Source organism: Protopterus annectens, chromosome 6.part0 (genome assembly GCF_019279795.1).
Source record: "Protopterus annectens isolate FY-2018-M chromosome 6.part0, PAN1.0, whole genome shotgun sequence".
NCBI classification, from domain to species: Eukaryota; Metazoa; Chordata; order Ceratodontiformes; family Protopteridae; genus Protopterus; species Protopterus annectens.
The window spans coordinates 504,241,843-504,264,144 of NC_056737.1; the positions used below are offsets into that span (position 1 = coordinate 504,241,843).

The 22,302-nt window shown below is 38.4% G+C and overlaps 1 protein-coding gene across 1 annotated transcript in view; it reads left to right on the top strand.

Annotated features, from left to right (window-relative positions):
- Positions 1–22,302, top strand: part of SQLE (squalene epoxidase) — a 408,293-nt gene that overhangs the window by 277,272 nt on the left and 108,719 nt on the right. The window contains exon 8 of the mRNA XM_044074219.1: positions 18,289–18,384. Coding sequence (XP_043930154.1) covers positions 18,289–18,384 — 96 coding nt within the window. The remainder of the gene's footprint in view (positions 1–18,288; positions 18,385–22,302) is intronic.

Consider the following 22,302-nt stretch of genomic DNA (forward strand, 5'->3'; position numbering starts at 1 on the left):
AGGTGATGCCCCAAAATTCCTTGATTTCATAAACAAAAACTCCCCAGACAAAATTGTCAAGGAAGCAACTAGAGGACAAAATGTTCTTGTCCTTGTCCTTAGCAACATGACATCAGTATTAACTATCCCACTGGTAATCCTTCTCCAGTTAAATCCGATCAGAAAACTGTTAACATTTTCCTTCAAAATCTCCAATTAGATGCTGACATCGTAAAGTTCAGTTTGAAACTTACAAAACTGCAGTTCTATGATGAAGTCTCAAAATTCAAGTGTTACTGTATTACTCAAGAAACTGACACAGCAAGTAGTTATGCAAAACAAATTATGTGTACCTGGATAAATGCATTGACCTGGCAGTCCCTACCAGATCCATACAAAATGAGAAGTTTAAAAGTAAACTAGCCCAGTGAGCTACATGTATAAATAGGAAATGCAATAAAAGAAAAAAAAAGCTTTTTAAACTATATAGGAAAACAAAAAGACTCAAATCAGGGTTAACATTCAAAAGCTCTTGAAGGAACTAAAGTACACCATCAGGAATACAAAAGCATCTTATGAACCTAGACTATCATTGGAACCTAAAGACAATACAAATTGTTTCTTGATTACATTAGGAAGTAAGTAACACTCAAAATGGCGCTACCTACTCAGAGCCAGCAGAGATAGCCAACATACTGGCAAACAAATTCAGTGCAAATTTCACTCCCTAAACAACTTTACAAAGCCTGCACATCCCACAGAATTGCAAACCTCCATCATAACCAAAGAACACTCGCTAAAGGTACTCTCTTAAACAAAACAATACATCATCCATGGTGCTTGATAATATACCAGTGGACATTACACATGCTGTCCATACAGCATACTTTAACCTGGCTAAAACTTTTGACACCATACTACATTCTAGCATAATAAACAAGCTGAATGAACTCCAGATTTATCTCTACATAGTTAAATGGATAGAAGTGGGTTGAGAGGTAGAACCCGAGTAGTGAGGGTGGTAGCTGCATCAGCAATAGACATGAAGGTGACTGGGTGTGTTCCTCAGAACTCTGTGCTGGAATCCATACTGTTTGGCATCTACTTTGCAGATCTCCAACTCACAAATGGGGATCTCTGGCTAGCTATGTTTGTGGACAACTGCAAACTTGGTGTCCTCTTCAAACCCCTATTTGATATGCAGAAGCTACAACTGGAACTCATACATATCAACAAGTGGTGCTCAAAAAATGTCTTAAAACTAAATGCTAAAATTTGCAATATTGCCGCATTTGGTAAAGAATCCCTTCAGCCATCTTATAGTATAAACCGTGGAACATGAGTAGATAATTCCATTGCCTTTGAGTATTTCATCAAGATTCAAGAAATTTCTCAACAGGCAATGCACAATACTTTAGGTATGTCACAGGCCTCAGCAATCTGCATCTTGCAGCTGTTCCTCTAGTGTATAACACACACACACACACACACACACACATGCATAAACACAAACACACACAGACACACGCATAAACACAAACACACATGTACTTGGCTTATTACAGGAATTAATAAATTACTCTACATCAATTTTACCATAATGAAGCACAAAATATTTCAGCATATTCACCCTTTGTCTGCCCCTTTTCATATCTGAGTTCCAAAATCTTTTTTCCACGTCAGCAAACAGTATGAAATCATCATATTGTTTGTCAGTGAGCAGCATGTCAGCATACAAGTGTTAGGTTTAGCAGGTTAATTGTGGGGGAATAAAAACATCTTTAAGCAACTGAGTTCAGCTGTGAAACCAGACTGACACAATGTCAAGGAACCACTTCACCAAATGCAAATGCCCAAAGTACCACAAAGCCAAAAAATCAAAGTTTAAGAATTTTTTTTTTACTGGGAGGCAAGCTTCCCTGCACTCTTCACAAACCCTAGACTTATATATACTAACCCTACTGTCATGCAAACAGAAATAAAAGAGAAGTGCCACAAAACAGAAGGGATCACTGTCAGCACACACACATTGTAACCTTAGCAACAGTGATTTCCTATAGAAAACAGTCTTTAGTGTTTTGTACTTCAGCATTTTATGACTTGGGAACTTAATGTATAGAGAATGTGGGACTTTCGAGATGGCTTCATATTGATTAACAGCTGAATTTCAGCTCTCCTGGTGTGAAAACAGAACTCAGAAAAGAGAGCTGGTGAATTTGTCTTTTTGGGTAAATTTCAGTTACTACCTATCAAGTGCATTTCCTGTATGCCAACAAAAAAGAAATTTAGAGAACCGGAAAGAAAATCAACCACAAAAGGTGAGGAGAAGGCACTGGCTGGGGGGAATCCTGCAGCTGTTCAGCAAAAAGCAGTTCAAGTTCCAGCTTTGGTGCAAGATATGACTTCCAATAATCTGGAGGAAAAAATAAGTCAGATGTGCTCAGAGCTGATTAAACTAGAAACACTGAAGGTGTATATCAACTCAAATAAAAGGCTGGACAGAAATGGAAGAAGCATTAAAAAGATATTCAGATGCACTGATTAAAACTGCAACAGTCAGAGGCCAAAGTGAAAAGCTGGCTGAATGAGACTGTTCAGAAAAGATGTTTAAAAATTGGTAATATTAGAGGACAGAGCACATAGGGAAAACCTGAGATTTTCTGCTGTACCTGAGAAACTGGAAGAAACAGACTGTATTAATTTTACGAAACTACAGATAAGCTACTGGGCTAGTATTCAACAGCAAGAGTTGTTAGTTAAAAGGGGACATCTTGTGTATGCTTATTACCTGGCCATGAGAAAGCAGCCAAGACCTGTACTAGTAAAGATGAAATCCTTCCAACAGAAGGAGTAGATTCTGTTAAAACTGTGGTAGAAGGGCAAAGTACTAAAATTTGGAAACAGTAGAGTGTTGCAGAAAATGATTAAACACTGTGCACCAAGCAGAAGATGAGCAAATGTATTCCAGCTAACAGGAAACGTTGAGGGGCAGGTGTGCAATTCAAACTGCTGTATCCAGCTATCTTCAGAATATTTTTTCTTGGTGGAACAAAGTAATTTTTGATGCAGAACAGGCTAAGGAGGAAGTACAAAAATTTGTTTAACAAAACGTGAGCTATGAAACAGAAGGAGACTTTCCTTCTTATTCTTCCGATAATAAAACTCATAGAAAGACTTTGCCAGTGAAGCCTTTTCCAGTTTTATAAAGGAAAATGCTTCAGAGACAGAGAAAAACACATTGACTGGAAGAACTGCAAATATATTGAAAATGAATCAAAAACTGGAGGTGAGAGACGAAGATCAACAGGAAGAAACCCACCAACTCAGAAATTAATAAATAAATGTGGGATTACAAAGCATGGGGTTGGAGGATGGTATAATGGTTAAGGCCTTACAAATAGAAGGTGCAGGGTTTGATTCTCACATGGGGTAAGTGGCTAGGCTTAGAATGGCCTGCAAAGGCAGTTAGCCTAGTACCAGCCTATGAACCTATTAATCACATATGTGAAATATGGCTGAACAAAGAAAACTAGAAATATTGAACTTTTTTGACTTCATTAAAATTTTAGGGGACTTCAAAGCACTTCCCTCCCTCATGTCATTAATATTTAGAAGAACAGTAAAGGGAAGGGAAGAGGGGTAATTGTAAGTAAAACAGTTTTTGTTCTTGACAATATTTTTATGAAATATTTCATAGCATAAACTGCATGTTATAGTAAAAGCATTTTAAGTTATTTTTTATGTTATAATGATATTAAAGTAAACAAGTGACCTCTTTTTTCTTCATTCTTTTTTCCATTTTAGTTGTAGGAAATGTAGACATTGCAGTGTAAAAAAGAGAAGAAAGCCTAGACAAAAGCATGTTTAAGATAATAGGCTGTAAACTTGGGTTGTTGAGGTGGGTGTGGGGTATAAAATTTTACAGATTGATATAAGTAGAGTTGATGTGCTTTTTCTTACTTTTTCATAGAGGAATGACTAGATTAAGGTCCTTGGCTTATCTAACAACAAGTTTTAATTGGAAGCAAGTAAATAAGAAAATACTAAATGTAATGAAAAGTTTTCCTTTACAAATAAATGTTCACAGTGTAACATGAGAAGCCTCTAGCTAAAGGCAATTGAGTATTTGGTTCTTATGTTTCTGTAGACACAAGCTGATATGAAAGCAATGCTTAAAGCTAAAAGTTAGTGTTTCCTGAAAGCATTCAAGTTTTTTTCTACATCTAGAAAGGAACAAAGATAAGACAAAAACAGACGGAGTTTAGTGTAAGTAGAAACACAGACTGTACCATGCATCTTAGCATGCAGAGCCTTAATTATAGGTCAGTGAAAGCCTGTGAGTGTAGCTGTCAATCTGGGCCATTTGTTCCCATTAGAATGATTAAACTTCATTATTTTAAGAGATACATTGTTTTTTGTGTTTGTATTGGTTAATAAGTTGTGGGTATTATAGGGGTGTGTTTTTGAGGGTTTTCATTAAAACAAAAAGTCTTGTAAGATGTGATATAGGTTCAAATGAGCGCAACAGGAAACAACTGTATAAAAGCTCAACCTGCCAAACATTAGTGCATGCATGTAACACAAAAGCTGGAAAAAGACATTTAAAAAAAAAGCTGTTGTACATAACAGGTGGGAACAATAACTACTTCTCACAATGGCTGCACTTTCCATATTGTCTTAGAATGTGAACAGTCTTACAGGTATATAGAAAAAAGAAAAAGTAGTGAACTGTATTAAGAAATGCGGAGTGTAAATAGCAGTACAGCAGGAAATACATTTGGAAAGAACTGGCTATGGGAATTTGATAAAGAAAAGATTTCAGGACAGTTGTTCAGTGGAATATCTGGGGCACAGGAAAAGGGGAGTACTTATATTAATTGGTAGAGGACCTCCAATAGTGATAGAAGAGGAAAAAAAATAACAGTAAATATGTGGTAGTAAGGGGTTTCTGGCAAGGGAGGAGGATTACTCTAGCAAGTATTAATATTCCACTTAAAACTGCAGCAATGGAGCTTAAGAAAGTTCTGGGAGAAATAATCAGCTTTCAGCAGGTAATATTATTTATAGGTGGGGACTAGAATTTGATTTGCAATACTGCATATGTATTGGGGCTAGAAGGGGAATATAACAATAGAGGGTACACTTTTGAAGAAATATATGAAAATATTTAGCATGAACATATGAATTCAGTAGTAGGAACTCGGAGAGACTTTCCCCAAGGTACAACAAATGGGCTAGGCAACAGAAATTATATTTTACAGGGCCATGTGTATTCAGTTGAATGTTTTGATATACATCCATTAGTTATTTCAGATCACTTGCCAATAATAACTAATATAGAAATGCAGGGTAATGAAATAAACATGAGACTCTGGCTCTTCTCCCCTACCTGTTAAAAATAGAGGAATTTAAGTAATGGGTAGTGGAAATTATCTGGGAGTTATTAAGGAAGATATCCCATTCTCCAGTTTTATCTTCTAAAGAATTTTCTAAGATGAAAATGGAGTTTAAAAACAGAATAGAATTAAAAGAAAATGAGATATGGTTAAGAAGTAACAAGAATTGTTTAGAGGTAATGAAAAAGGTTAAAGTATTGTAGAATAGGAGGAATCTAACAGAACAAGAAGAGGTGCAATTGCAGAGTGCCAAACAGAAAATAAGGGAATACCAGGATAATATGTATGAATTTAGAAAAATTGCTGTTAAGCAACTATATATATATATATATATATATATATATATATATATATATATATATATATATATATATATATATATATATATATATATATATATATATATATATATATATATATATATATATATATATATATATATATATATATATATATATATATATATATATATATATATATATATATATAAATATATATATAAATATATATATATATATATACATATATATATATATATATATATAAAATATATATATGTATAATCATTCTAGAACATAAAACAAAGTTTAGCACAACAACTCAGGCAACTAGTAGAAAGGGTTGTTACCAAACCTAGGGACACTATAACAAGTAAAATAACAAGAAATCATATAGAGTTATTAGAAATATTTTGGAAATTTTATGAAAATCTGTATAAATCAGAGAACTGTTGAAATCCACAAATATTTCCAGTTGTGCTTTTTCTTGAAGAATTAATTATGCCAAGGCTAGAGGTAGATGAGGCTCAGTTATTACCAGTTATTTATTTATTTTTATTTTATTTTATTCTACATTTGTTAACCGGGGGTGCCTGACTGAGCCGAAAAGGCCCTTTTTCAGCAGAGGCCCGGAGAGAAAAGCTCCACATAGAAAAATGACAGATACATTTAGATATTTAGACATGATCAGTATACACACAAATTACAATAGACATGTTTTTATAGTGGTATACAGCACATCAACAGTTACAGTGGAGAGAAAAAAACAAGATAATATTAATTAAAAAATAAAGAATAGATTTGTCGTGTACAGCTGAAATTTGGAACATATGTAGAATACATGCATAGTACGCAGGTATAGTACATACATTGTACATTAGCCAGTGTTTGTGAGTAAGAGTGAAAACTATTATCAAGTACTCTAGGTTTAGTATGTGTACCTTATCCGCTTTCACTAGCCTGGGGAGCAGTCATGGCACTGCCAACTTTGCTTGAGATGTTGCCTAATGAGGTTTTTAAAGGATGCTTTGGATGATGTGTTTTGTATACTAGTGGGGAGAGAGTTCCATTTTTGCCACTAAACTACTATATAGTGTGTCTCCAAAGCTATTGTAGCTGTTGGTGACTTCTAGTAGTAGTCTGCTTGATGATCTAAGAGGCCTTTTGGCTGAGTGATGTTGTACTAGGTTTTTGAGAGCAGGACATTTATTGGGGAGGTAATAGACAGAATGACAGAGGCAGAGCTGATTGTAGGGTAGGAGGTTGGGCAGTTCAAGCCAGTGGAGCTGTCTCAAAGCAGTAAGTGTGCAGTTCTGTTATAGCAGGCTTCCATTTTGCTTAGTTCAGTTTTATTGAGATTAGTAAGAATGGGAGATGCATAGAGTAGGGTGGATAGAAGTTGGGAGCGAGCAATGGCTGATCTTGTGTTGGTAAGAAATGGTTTGATACAGTAGAGTGATCCCAGTTTGGCATTTACTTTTTTAATAGTTAAATTGAGATGACTATCAAATTTTAGGTGGGAGTCTGTGGTTATTCCCAATAGCTTGGCCTGTGCCACTGGAGCAATTGGAGTAGCATTTGTGGAGTAGATAGTGAATTGACTGTTATCAGTGTTTTTGTTAGAACTGGTTATAATCATAAGTTTAAGTTTTCTTTGGATTGAGGATACGTTGGGCTTTGGTAAGGTAGTTTTCAATGTCAGAGAATGCTAGTTGAGTTGTTTGCAAGAGGGTGGGAATGTTTTGTGCAGCATACATTAAGGGTAGTATCGTCTGCATACTGAATAGTAGATGCATGCTGTGTAGAGGTATGGAGGTCATTTGTGAAGACTGTGAATGGTAGTGGTCCTAAGATAGAACCCTGTGGGACTCCTGTAGTTATGGGCAGCTGAGGAGAGAGAGAATTTTCCCATTTCACAGCTTGGTACCTGACAGTTAAGTAGCTTTGGAAACAGGTAAGAGTGGAATTTGATAGGTGATATTGGTTTAGTTTGTTTAGCAGGATTTGGTGTGAGACTGTGTCATATGCTTTGGACATATCCAAACAAAGAGTTGACACCTGCAGGTCTTTGTTTTTGAGACGATTTACTGTGTCTGTGAAACAGAGGAGGGTTGTAGTGGTACTATGGGCAGGTCTGAAGCCATGTTGAGTAGGTGACAGGATGTTGCTGTCTAGGAGATATTTTAGCACCGTGGATGCATTTGTCTAGGATTTTGGCCAGGTGGGAGAGTAAAGCAATGGGTCTGTAGTTATTAAGTTCATTGGAGGTCCCGCCTTTATGTATGGGTGTAACAGGATATTTTCCAGAGTTTGGGCACATAGTTTTCAACAACTGATCTGTTTATGAGAGTGGAGATTGGGATAGCAATAGCATCTGCTGCGAGTTTCAAGAAATAGCTGGGAAGTAGGTTGGCTGCTGTTGATGAGGTTTTTAGTTTAGAGTGCATGCTTTTGATTGAAGTGGTGGAAACTGTTTTGAGGGTAAAGCTTGTATTAGTGTTATTTGTGATAGGGGTGGGGGGATAATGAGGTTGGAACTGTCCTGTGATACTAAGGATAGAATTGAGTTAGGACAGGAGGATATCTACTGGAAAGTCTCCAGGAATATATATTATTCCTGTGGAAGTTTGGAAGCTAGGAGGGAAGAAAGTAATAAAGATCTGGAAGGTTTTGTTTAACAACATTAAAAAAAAAAAAAAAAGATGAGAAACACCAACATGGTAGATGAAAAATGTGATGACTTTAATACCTAAAGACAGTAAAGACCCATCGGATCCAGCTTCATATAGGCCCATTTCAGTTCTAAACCATGATTGTAGTGTTTATGTCTATAACAGTTAAAAAGAATGGCAAAGGTAATGCTAAAATTGATAAATATGGATCAGTGTGGAGTGGAGGCAGATATTTGACAACATTAGTAGAACAATGATGATCAAGAGGGAAGCAGAATATAAGAAAATACCACTGTTGTTGGTGGGTCTTGATGTAAAGAAAGCATTTGACAGAGTGAGCTGGGAGTTTATGAGTAGGCCAATGGAAGCATTTGCATTCTCTGACAAAATAATAAGGTTAATTAGGAAGATATATGAGAAATCAGAGGTGAAAATTAAAGTGGGGAGGGGGATGTCTGATAAGTTCTGTCTGAAAAGAGAAACCAGTCAAGGGTGTCCTATTTCACCTTTGTTATTTGCATTATATTTTGAACCATTGACAAAGAAAATAAGGGACTCAGAAATTCAAAGGTATAGTTGGTATGGTAATCAAGAAAAGTTTGCTTTGTTGACAGATGATATTATTTCATACCTGATAAAACCATAAAATGACATCTCGCTGTTGTGGAACGTAAAGAGACAATTTCAAGTCTTTTTGAGATATAAAATTAATGCTGAAAAGCTAGGGTATTGCTGTAAACTTTGTACCCACACACAAATTGGTTCAGCAATGTCCATATTTATGGGGACATAATAAAATTAATTACTTAGAAGTACAGATTAAAAAGGGTTATGTTTTTTGCAGCCAAGGGTATGTGGGAAGTGACTCAACAAAAGATAATACAAAAAACTGAGGAACTGGAAGCTCTTGTTTATGGATATGGATAGGGATATGTATAGCAAGATACAAGCAGTGAAAATGTTTTTAGTCCCTTTAGCTTTAGACACAGATGAGGCATATTGTTGTCAACCAGAGGAGAAGTTGTGGATGGCAATTAATAGAGAGTTGAAGGATTTTATCTAGGAGGGAAAGAAGGCAAGTGGATAAGGTAATCCTTCAAACAGAACAGAGTAGATTGGGATTACCTGATTTGCAGGGATATTGTACAGCTACACTGTTAAGGCTCTTATACATAGCACAATCAGAAAGCTATAATTCAAACTGGAAAGGGACGATGATAAAACAGATGGAAGCTCAAGAAGTAAGGAGAATGGGATTTTGGATGCAGATCTTTAAGGAGAGTAGTAATAGCCATAAGGATATTAAGTTCCTAAAGTAGCAGAAAGTATTCTAAGATCTAAGCCAGTGTAGCAATGGAGAAATGAGATTCTACCAATAGGGATGACTGCAATTAGGGATACAGAGATTAGGCAAGAGGGAGCAGGAATTTACTGGTGAAAACTGTCAAGGGAACCAGGGTATTGGGAAGAAATAGTTAGAGAGGGGAAGGTAATAGAATGGGAGGAGGCCAATAATACACTTGGACTGTAGGCTAGAGACTGCCTTCCCTTTTAAGGACTTATATCAGAGTACTGGCAAAGAGAAATGGATAGGGGAATCTTAAGTGAAAGACCACCATTGGTTGAGTTTTTAGTTGAAGTGAAAACAGACGTTGCTGCTCAAAAGTATAATTAGTAGGGCATATAAATATTGTGCAGTAACTATAAGAATCAACCACAGGAGGTTATAAAACATTGGGAATGGAGACTGGATAGGCAATTCACAAAGAAACAGTGAGAGGATATATGTATGGGTCCCAAATACGCAACAAAGTCTAGAAGATTTAAGAGATTTTGCTTGGAAATGTTCGCATGGGTATTTTATACCCTAAGCAAACTCAAAGAATTTTTTCACAGGTAGACTGCAAATGTTGGAGCAATGATGGGGAAGAAAGAGGTAACTAGGCACATATTTTAGGGAGTATAATGAGTTGGCGGGCTTTAAAATTCCCTGCAGAGTACTCTGTCAGAAATACTGGGTGGACAAATTGGTGTAACTAAAGAAATTTGTTTTGAGCTGGGAGACAAGATCTGCATTGGCTAGATATAGAAGGCCTTGCTACGTTTAATTCTGGTGGCTGCCAAAAAAGTCATTGCTTGAAAATGGAAATCAAAGCCTAAACCAACACCATTTGAAGCAATGAATATAGTAACATAAATAAAAGAACTAGAAGCGGGATCTTTAGAAAAGGGTAGAAGCAAATTACACAGAAAAAAATGGTAATTGTGGGAACAGTACATGCAGAATAATGTTTCGGAGGAGGAATGAGACGGACAGAAATTGAGTGAGTGATGTAATGCTGGATTGACAATTACTACACAGAAGATCATATGTAATGTATATGTTTTTTAACTGAGAATATGTCAGTGTTTTATTTTCTTTTATATGAATATATGATTGCTTATATCATAAGTAATAATTCAATAAAGAGTATTTTAAAAAAAAACATATATGGAATGTGGTCTTGGTGACTTCTACAGCTGACCGAGATTGTTTGGCCCATGCAGTACAAAAAGTTTTACTCATTTTTAAGTTATTTCGGATACATCCATGAAAATAGCAAGGTGTGTGTAATGTGAATTAGTTGAGTTGCACTGGAGTCCTGCATTTTACCATAATGCCTCTTCAAAAATTATTGCAGCCCTTGGATGAACAGCATCCAGACAATGTAAAAGCCCACAGTATTTTGGGTGAATATGCTGCCATTTAAGGAAGATAGTGAGCCAAAAACCTAATAAATTCTCAAAGCAGTAGCCTCTGCAAGACCCAAAATGTAAATATTTCTTGCATGATGATTGTTCTGTACATTTTTCTAAACAGAGCCTTAAGATCATATTTCTTTAATCTTGTGGCTGGAATCCTCTAAACACATTACTTAATTTTGGCAGTCATTTGAATCTTGATTTCTGTCCAGAAAAAGAGAAATGTCAGCTTCTGAAGTATGTGACTATTCTTCTCTGATGTATTTTACGAGTACTGCAGAGTGGATCCTTGGCATTCATTATAATGGCTCCTTATGACACTATAACCAGAGGAAAAGAAAAATAGACCTGTCTATACATTGTCCCATTTATTCATTTTTATAATTTTGATAAATGCCGGTCATCTGCCAAATGAAAAGTCATACTATTTTCTCTACAGATTGATTAGACCTGAAGAAGAACATAGCAGAGAGTCAAGAAAGATGCTTTCAAAAGTTCAAAGTAAGATGACATCTACCTACAAAAAACTTCAGGGCAGAATTCCTTCACTGAAAGAGTAGTGTATCCCTCAAGTACATTAGCAAAGAGGTGGTAAATTTTAGGTCTAGAAAACAATGTAAAATGTTTTTATAAGACGTAGTAAAGAAATGGTTGGGAGTATGACCAGATCTTCTTCTTAGGTGCAATATCTATGTGAACTTGATGGAGAAAGTTATTCTCCTGCCTACATTTCAAAATCTCTGTACATTTCACTTTACACGGTACTATAAGGCCATATCCAGAATATCCCACACAGTCCTTGCAGAAAAAAATGGCACCATTGTGGCTGACTACATGCAGAGAGGTAGTGAGGTGGCTAATGGAATTAGAGGGAGGAGGGCTTGCTTTGCTTTTATGAAATGCCAAAAGTACTGAACATGTACACTTATGAAAAAAGGAGGAAGGGAGCAGAATGATAAGGTTTCACTGCATCATCAGGAGGAAGGTTAGTAGGGTGGGGTTAAGGAAGAATGGTCAGAAAGAAGAGGTGAAGATAAGAGATGGTGGGTGGCAAGGAGGACAGCTGTAATGTGAACAGTTCAAGTATGGTTTAAGGAAGTGCTTTTTACTAGAAATTGTGGGGTCCTGGAATGAGCTGTTGAAAAGAATGGTTGTTTCAGGTCTTAAGAGGGATTTAAAGAACTTAGCAATATTTTCAAAATTAAATAGGGAGGGAAAGGGGGTCTATGTTATCTTATCGAAGAGGCATTACAGCAAATACCTCTTCATCGACCCCTAAAGAACGAATCTCCAGTTCTGAGAATGGCCAGTTCAGCGATTTATTTCTAGGGGAAAAAAATCACTGATCCGGCCAGAAACTAAACATCACTACAAACACATAAAAGTGGGGGGTCTTTGCCCCCCACCCCCACCCCCATAACTAAATATACCAACTTCAAGATCGCACTACAGTGGGGAAAGGGGCAAATTCACACTGATGACCAAGCAATTTTTTTCTCTGTGAAAGAAATCACTGAATCGGCCATTCGCGGAACTGGCACTTCGATGTTCTTCGTGTTTCACTGCTGCAGTCCTAACCATTGGGTTATCCATGCTGTAGTAGCCCTCAGTGGTCAGAATACCAGAGTCAAGGTTTTGTGCGTCGGCTGCTGTTACTTGCTGGGTGACGTCAGATCGTCCAAGCTATAAAGGAGAGCAGGTGACGCCATTACCTCAGTCTTTCTTGCCATGGAGCCTGTAGCAGAAAAATTCGTAACAGTGCCGGTCGGCTGTTTCCAGATTTCAAACTTCAGCTGAAAATGTCTAAAGCTAAGTACCCTGTTGGAAATCCTTTCTTTTTCTTGCACTAACCAATGTCCGAAAAAGTCAATAACTGTCTCGCCTGTGGAAAGCAAATACCACACCGAGACTTCCATTCTTACTGTGTCAGTTTCTTAGACCCAGATCACGACGTACCCTGCTGTCAGTTCTGTGCCCTCTTTAATGCTAGAACTATTCATCGTAGAGCTCTCTTTGTAGCCACATATTTTCATCTTCCATCTGTGGTTACCGATGTGGCATCCGTCAGTCAGCAAACCGCAGATCTTCTGAAAAAAACGTAAAGATATGGATAGAGACAAACTGCGTAAGGCCAAGCCTTCCGACAACACCACCATTAAAGGGTCGTCAGTTCTTTGGAATTCAGTGTGGCGCTTTCTCAGCCCCTGTTGCCTGACTCGATTACTTCGCAGGCCTCTACTGAGACCCTTTCGGAGTCCTGTATGCCACAGAAAACTGCATCATGTAACTGTTTGGCTGTCTCTGCCTCAGTTGGGACCAGAGCCGTTACGCAGGCACCAGCTTCTGAGGATACCGCTCGCACTTCGGAATTCACTTCAAGGCCTTCGCCCTCTCTTCTGACTAACACACCGACAGCACCGAGGGATACTCTTCAGGCCAGACTTAGAGCTATTGCAAAGAAAACAGCAAAAAGTCTCCATTCCACTACACCTCCCCCTCCTCAAACTAGAATACTTAAGATAGCAGAGGATCTCATCACTTTCATCTGGGGTAATCAGGCCACACCAGCCAAAAGGAGAAGGGAACCTTCTCGAGACATCACATCGGATTTAGACTCAGAGGGATCTGACTCCTCTGTTTTTGAAGAGGAAAATCCTCTTACTTGCCTATGAAGACTCAGTTGCAGAAGAATCTATTCCTAAAGATTTTCTTCAAGTACAACCCTATAGGTTCAGCAGAAATTTTCCCTCTAAACACTGGTCCTTTCCTGCACCAAACTGGCAGGCACAAGGCAAAACATATAGGGACAGACCCACCAGGACTAAAACTCAGGGCCAACAAAGAACAAAACAGTGCCCCCCCCCCCCAAACACTAGAGCAGTGAGTTCAAAAGCAACCCTGTATGGAAAAAACTCTCAATGACTATCTTTCCCATCTCTGCCTGCCTCCACAACACCAAAAGCTAGGAGAAAGGTTATCTCTATGCAGAGAAAATTGGAATTCTATAACAAAAGATCAATGGGTCTTAAAAATCATTGCTCAGGGGTGCAAATTCAGTTTCCAGGAAATACCACCTCCAAGAGGGTACCCAGACCTACCTGCAAACCAGTGGGTAGAAGCACTAAAACAAGTGCAAAACCTAATATCCCTAGGGGCAGTAGAACCTGTACCTCCTGAACAAGTTGCAAAATGATTCTATTCCAGACTATTCCTTGTTCCCAGGAAAGAGGGGGCTTGGCATCCCATCCTGGACCTATCCTTTCTCAATACCTTCCTGGTAATCCCAAAATTTAAAATGCTTACCTTACAATAGCTTCTACCAATGCTGCCAAACAAAGCCTGGATGGTCACTGCTCCCATGGTATTCACCAAATGTCTAGCTCCTACCATTGCCTTGTGCAGGCAAAACAATGGATAGATTTACTCTTAGATGGATGACTGTCTCATCCAGGCAGACTGCAAAGAACTGCTCCCACAGAACCTCTCATTTGTAAAAACCCTACTCACCTCTCTGGGGTTCACTATCAATGAAAGGAAATCAAAACAGACCCCTACCAGGAAAATCATATTTATGGGAGCCTTACTGGACACAGAACAGCAAATGGCCTTTCTGTCCCCAGAAAAACAAAGTTTCCTACCAAAATACTTCACTACTCTGGCCTCCCAAACCCAGCTTTCTACTAGGAAATTCTTACAAGCTCTAGGCTACATGGCCTCATGCATCCTCCTGGTACCTTTCGCCAGACTACACATGAGTAAAATTAAGTGATACCTAAAGAACCTATGGTGTCAACATTCACAACCTCTGGACACCTCCCTGTCTGTGATCCCTTGCATAAGATTTGAGTTCCTCTGGTGGTCCCAGGCCTATGCTCTGAGCAAGGGACTTCCATTCACCCTCCATCCATCAGACCAGACAATAGGACATAGCCTGTGGTGCCCACCTAGAAGGCAGATGCACTCAAGGTCTCTGGGATACACAAATACTACCTTTGAGCATCAGCCAAAAGGAAATGATAGCAGTACAAAATGCTCTGGCATCCTTCAAACGTTACCTCAAACCAGGGGTTCTTCTCATAAAAACAGACAACACCACAGTCATGTGGTACATCAACAAACAGGGAGGGACTCAATCTTTCCCCCTGTGCAGACTAGCAGCTTTATCCATAGGACTACATCTTATAGCCCAAAACCTACCGGGCATCACCGGCAGACCACCTAAGCAGAAACCTGGTGAACCCACACGAATGACAAATCTACAGACATTTTTCTGCAAATTACCCACACATGGGGACCCCCCCCAGCTGGACCTCTTTGCCTCTCATTTAAATCACCAAGTACAGAAATTCTGCACCAGGGAGTATCACCACCTGGCCTGGAAGGTCGATGCCCTGACCTTCCCTTGGAATACCCTCTTTGTGTATGCATTCCCACCTCTACCTCTCATTCCAAAAGTACTAATCAAGATAAGGGAGGAAAAACCTATACTCATTGCCCCAGATTGGCCCAGACAGCATTGGTACCCACTGCTGCACAGCCTATCTCACCAGCCCCCCTGGCAGTTACCTCTGATGCCTCACCTGCTATCCTGGGGTGGGGGATGCTGCACCCAGACGTTCAGACACTCACGCTCACAGCATGGCTTATTCTACCAAAACCAACAAGGAATCTATGCTAAGCAAGCAAGTCCATGACATCATCACAGAAGCCAGAAGGCCCAGCACCAGAAAATCTTACTTTGGAAAATAGAAAAGATTCTGCTCCTCAAGCCAGTCCAAGGGGGCAGACATACACCTGCCCACCATTCCTCTTATTCTAGATTATCTTGCTGAGCTTCTTAATAAGGGTTTCTCCTTCTCCTCCATAAAGATTCATGCCTCTGCCATCTCGGCACACTTTGATACAGAACAGCCATTGTTCTCCCACTCTCTTATCAAACAATTCCTTAGAGGAGCATCTACTATCAGGCATCCCAGAAGACAGCCCACCCCAGCCTGGGACCTGAACTATGTTTTAGAAAAGCTTACTCTGCCTCCCTTCGAGCCTGCAGCATCCTCAGAACTAAAGTACTTCTCTTGGAAGACTGTCTTTCTCCTGGCTATTACTTCAGCCAGGAGAGTGTCAGAGCTTCATACCTTAATGGCCATTGAGCCATTTATCATCATCCATGCAGACAGGGTCTCCCTGAGAACCAATCCCTCCTTCATGCCAAAGATGGTTTTGGATGTTACCCTCAACCAGGCCATCCACCTGCCCACCTTCTTCTCTAAACCTCAGAACAAGGGGGAAAGGATACTGCATTCTTTGGATATGCAGAGGCAACTCAAATTTTATCTGGATCATACAAAGACATTCATGAAAACTGACTAGCTCTTGGTCGGCTTTAAAACAAGGGCAGAGTGGAAACCAATATCCAAACAGACCATTTCCAAATGGATAGCACACTGCATCCATTTTTGCTACTCCTAACATGGAAAACACTACCTAAGACCATCAGAACCCATTCCACTAAGGCAACCACTACTACCACAGCATTCCTTAGAGGGGTATCCACCAAAGACGACCCGGAAGCTGCCACATGGACTTCAGTCTACACCTTCACCAAACATTATCATCTGAACCTATTCTCAAAAACTAGGGCTGGGTTTGCTTCTGCAATTCTGCAGGCATGCTCACCCAATCTTAAGTGTCTGTTAACCTTCCACCCTTCATCTCAGCTTTGTGAATCCTCCCAATGGTTAGGACTGCAGCAGTGAAACACGAAGAACATAGTACAGTGGTGTACATTCACCGTAAATGTAGATGTTCGAGTGTGTTCACTGCTGCAGTCATGCTTTCCTTCCCTCTGATATCTGCTTTCCTTAGAGAGACACATATTTCTTTGGGGGTCTCTGACCCCAGGACTACTAATAATTATTAAAATTGGACTTCTATGGTCGGTTAAGGCAAGAAAAACTGAGGTAATGGCGTCACTTGCTCTTCTTTATAGCTCGGATGACCTGACGTCACCCAGCAAGCGACAGCAGCCGACGCACAAAACGTTGACTCTGGTATTCGGACCAACTGAGGGCTACCACAGCATGGATAACCCAATGGTTAGGACTGCAGCAGTGAACACACTCGAACATCTACATTTATGGTGAGTGTACGCAGCTGTACTTTCTTTAGGGGTCGAGGAAGAAGCATCCGCTGTAATGCCTCTTCAGTAAGATATTATAGACCCGGGGAAGGAGAGGACAGCTGGAAGAGGGCCCTTTTGCAGTCATCAGACAAATTTAATAGACCCCCAGTCTTCATCCATTGGCTTTTCTGTTTATTTTTGTAACACTTCAGACAGCATTGCATTGATTCCATACTTCCCATTCATCGTATTTATAAATTAGGTTTGTTCATCATTGTTTCCCTACATATTGTGGTGATACTGCGGTGGTGGTGCTGCGGTAGCATTGTCGCCTCACAGAAAGATGTTGTGCCGTTCGATTCTCAGCTAGAGCGTCTTCTGTGTGGAGACGTGTGTGAATGAGCGTACCTTCGTTGAAGGTTGTGCGTCAGGGCTGGCAAACTTGGCATGTAAAAAATCTATTGCCAATCATTAGTGGACCGGAGTTCCGCTGTGGTGACCCTTAACCGGGAAAAGCCGAAAGACACAAACAAACAAACATGAATTCCCTTAAATTAAAAAAAAAAAACTTTCATATACTGAGCCTAAAATACACACAACCACCAAGAGCTTTAGTATGCCAGAAGTGAAGATGAAAAGTGTTTTTCATCACTTCCTTTATCTGACGTACTTGTGTGCATGTGTTTGCGTTTGTGTGTATGTTTATATGTTTGTGTATGTGTGTTTGTGTGTGTGTTTGTGTGTGTGTGTGTGTGTGTGTGTGTGTGTGTGTGTGTGTGTGTGTGTGTGTGTGCGCATGCGCGTGGGTGGGCAAATGAATATAAAATACTGTTGGATCAGTTGGGATGACAGTGACCTCCCTGAGTTTGCATATCTCTGCTTGAATCACTTAAATACTGATCTTTCTGTTGTTTCTCTGATGAATGACAAAGAATCAAAGCCTTGTACGATGCCTTATAAAAAATCTATGCCACTTACACAGTGCTAACAATAAATGGGTTATTTTTAGTATATTAAAAAGTTTCTATGTATTTAGACTACAATGTTTATAGTACAAATTAGCTCAAATCTGCATTAATAGTCTGTATTTCTATATGCAGATCATTTAAAGGAGCCATTCCTTACAGCAATAGAAAATGATCGACTGAGGGTGATGCCAGCAAGATTCTTGCCTCCATCAGCAGTAAACAAACGAGGTATAGTACTAGGAGAACATAACTCAAATAGTCTGTAGTAGCTATCATGCTGTAGATTTTGATGTATGTTATTAGTATTAACATTTAAACTCGTTTTGTTTGTATTTTTGTCTTGACGTTTATTAAGATGGTAATTTCCTGTGTAATCTCACCCCTCACCCAGATATGCTCACTTGTTAAACAGTAATAATGGCTTGGGTTACATGCAGAGTATCTAAGTTGAGCTGTAATTGGTTCTTCTATATTGACAGCACAGCATGATGAAAGTCACTTTTCTAATGACACAGGAGATCAACAATCTTCAAAATCATAACAGTTTAGAGAGATGCAAATCATCTAACCTGTACAGTTCACACTAGTACTGATATACCTCTTCAGTGAGATAGTACTACCTGCACAGACACTCCTCTGATAATACACACATTTTCTAAGAATCTCTTTTCCCTGTGTCATCCCAATGCACACCCATATGATCTTTACCTTTTTCATGGAGCAACACATTTTTTAAATCCTTTCTTGGTTTTCTGACCGAGGCACATCAGTGTAAAACAAAATTTAGTTTTCTTGAGTGAGACACAATGTGAGTAACTACATGACTGTCAGCTTGACAACATTGGCAGTGAAGGTCACAGAGAGAATGTTCAGGAGAAAGCTGGTAGCATTTTTAGAAGAATGCAACTTCTGGGACAGCAACTAACATGGTTTCATAGCCAGAAGAAGCTGTCACTCAAAGCTGATCCAATGACTTGATTACAAGTGAACTTAACAGCAGACTATATAGACATCATGTTACAAGTGAACTTACAGTAGACTACATAGACGCCACCTACCTGGAGTTCAGCAATGCATTTTGCCTCAGCTCACTACAAGAGGGATTAGTGCAGGAGCAAGGCTGAGGAACAGGATAGCTGTCTGGCTAAATGTTAGGACACAGAGTATTTGTGAGAGCGGCCATGTCAAAATTAGAAAAAAACACTACTACTGGAGTACTGCAGGTGTCCATGTCCAGTACTTTTCAGTGTGTTTGTTTCAGGTAAGGACATTGGCAAGCATAAGGTATGTATACTGTAGTGTACAGTAATCTTCAAAGGGGATAGCAAAATTACTGGAAAAATTGCAATCTACAAATACTGACTGTTGACTAACGCTATCATTAATTAAGCAGTACTGCAAAAGAACACAGTTGACAACAACTGTCACACCATGAAGAAGTTCCCTGACTCATAATTAACAGCTCATTAAAATACATTATGTTGCTGTTAAGCCTGCTAGAGGTGTTAAATTCCTGTCATGTGAGTCTTTTGTTATAGTGGATGTGCTGATTGCTTTTAGGAGGGGGCAATGTAATTGATAATGACTGACTTTTATGTTGTGTGATAAACCAGTAAAACAACAAACAAAACAACAATGATGGTGGTAGTCTACCTTTGCAGCCTTCAGGATCGCGTTTCTAGTTCCATAACATCAGTATGTTTCTTTGCAGCTACCAATGTTATGGAACTGTAAGCTGCAGGGGTGGGTCATCACTGTTAATTTTTTTACTGGCCATCCATGCTTAGCCTGAATATCACTTCTTTACTATATATTTACCTTTATGGTATTTGTCAGCAGAGTACCTAGGACAGGGCAAGAGAAGCAGCTGCAAAGACGCAAAGTGGTGGGGGAGGAGCGATCAGCTGATTGTGTTCTCTCTTTAATGCAATACTAGATTTTAAAAGCCAGTGTGGCATTTGTGGTCAAACCAGACTACAAAATTATTCACCTTGGAATTAGAAACCCTTGGTTAGCAACTACAGTAATCCAAAGATACTAACTAAATACAATTAGAAGAGCAATTTAAAAAGAAATGAACCTGCATTGAACACGGCTGTAGTATTCAACAAATGCAATGGCTCACCAAGATAAGACCAACAAATAATTTTTTTATGATATGTAAGCGCTTTCACGAACAAGTCGCTTCATCAGATAAATTCATCTTCATTACAGCATACAATTTATACTCATTAGCAATTCAGATAAACCTATCACAGGCTTCATCTAATGAAGTCATTAATATAAAAGATACATATAAAAGTAACCAAAAACGAAACACAGTTTCACCCAAAATAGCACCAGTAACACAAACAACAGGATGAAATGAGAGGCCGTAGGAACAGTAAAGTCTGTCCGCTTTAATTTAACGCTTCAAATGAACACATTTTCGTCCACACACAGCAGACGTCATCAGAATAAAGGGAATAGTGAAAAACCAGTTTAAATATATTCGTCAGTTATAAAACCATCAATCAAAACTGCTTTGAAATTAACGTATTAATTCACTTATCTATAAATACGAAATCGTGTAAGCGTCACATAATTAATTAGTAAAAAAACCTAAAATACCACATTAAATACATACTAACAGATATGTACGCGCAAATATAAAAATTACTCTTATCTAAATAAAATCATTTTAATTTTTGATAAACAGCACCATGTACTGATCAATGTTTAAATCGCACTCTAAAAGTATTTTTAAAATGTATAATAAAATGCATGTAATAATTCATTCGAGCATTTCAAACAAAGATTAAATGCATAACGCTAAAGCAGACTTTAAATTTAAAGCTTGGCTGCCCTAAGCTTAAGTAGGGGGGCTTTAGATATGTTTTCATGTAAGCCAGGATGCCTACCAGCATCCAGGGTCATTTGCCAAAGTAATTCTCGGTATTCAAGATGAGTTTCCCAAGTGTTTGTGTTATTGATACATATAAAAGTATATATAAAATAATTACTACCATATAAGAAAATGCAAAATACAATAAACTCAAGCTAACATTTTGCTGTCCCTTTACGTTTTAGCCTAGCTTACATTTCTTCAAAACTGGTTTCAGTGATAATCATTCAGGCCATTGCCTTGATGCGATCTAAGCTTAAGTATCCATTTTAACTCATGATCTTCAGTCATATTTACCACATCACCCATGCGTTCCTTAATATGAATCATATCTATAACCATAAACTTAAAACAATGTGCATTCCCTTCTGCTAAAACCTGTTTGACTACAGCACTAAATCGCTGACCCTTACGTATGCAATATAAATGGTCCCGTATTATTTCTCTTAATCTTCTATTAGTTTTTCTGACATAAAATGCATGGCATAACATGCAGTATGCCAAATAAACTAAATTTGTACTATTACAGTCTGCTTTTATAGTAAAACAAAATACCTTTCCTGTCTCTGGATGTATAAATTCATTACTAGTATCAACATTTTCACAATAGACACATTTAAAAATTTCCTAGTGCCCATTCTAGTAGCACAATATCCTTTTTAAAGAAATATTATTCTTATAATAAAACTTAGGACGTAAACCTACAATATCCACTATACTTGGATCACTACCTAATATATTCCAATTTCCAAGTATAATATTCCTTATAGCTATTATTTGTTGATTTTATCTTGGTGAGCCGTTGCATTTGTTGAATACTACAGCCGTGTTTCAGTGCAGGTTCGTATCTTTTTAAATTGTACTTGTTTCCTCTGCACTGTTAATCATTACGGAGATTGTGCTCTTTGTGGACAATTACAAGAGCACCTTTGAGGACTCATGCCTTTCAACATATATTTTTGGTCCATTCCTCAATATTAAATTGAGGTTTTTGGACAATCATTGAGGATTAAGGTCACTAAATAGTGACAGAAGTTTAAGTTTCAGAAAACGCATGCTAATGCAAAAGCTGTTATCCTATTAATTTTCTAAGATTATAACAGCAATATTTAAAAATTGTCCCTATTTTTGGACCTTTGTAACCCCACTATTTTTGGCTTTGTCCAGAATTCTTGCAATAAGAGGTTGAGAGGTATATCAAGCAATTGTTAAATGCCAGCTTGAGACTTTAAACAAGTGTTCATACAGATATGCTGAGTGAA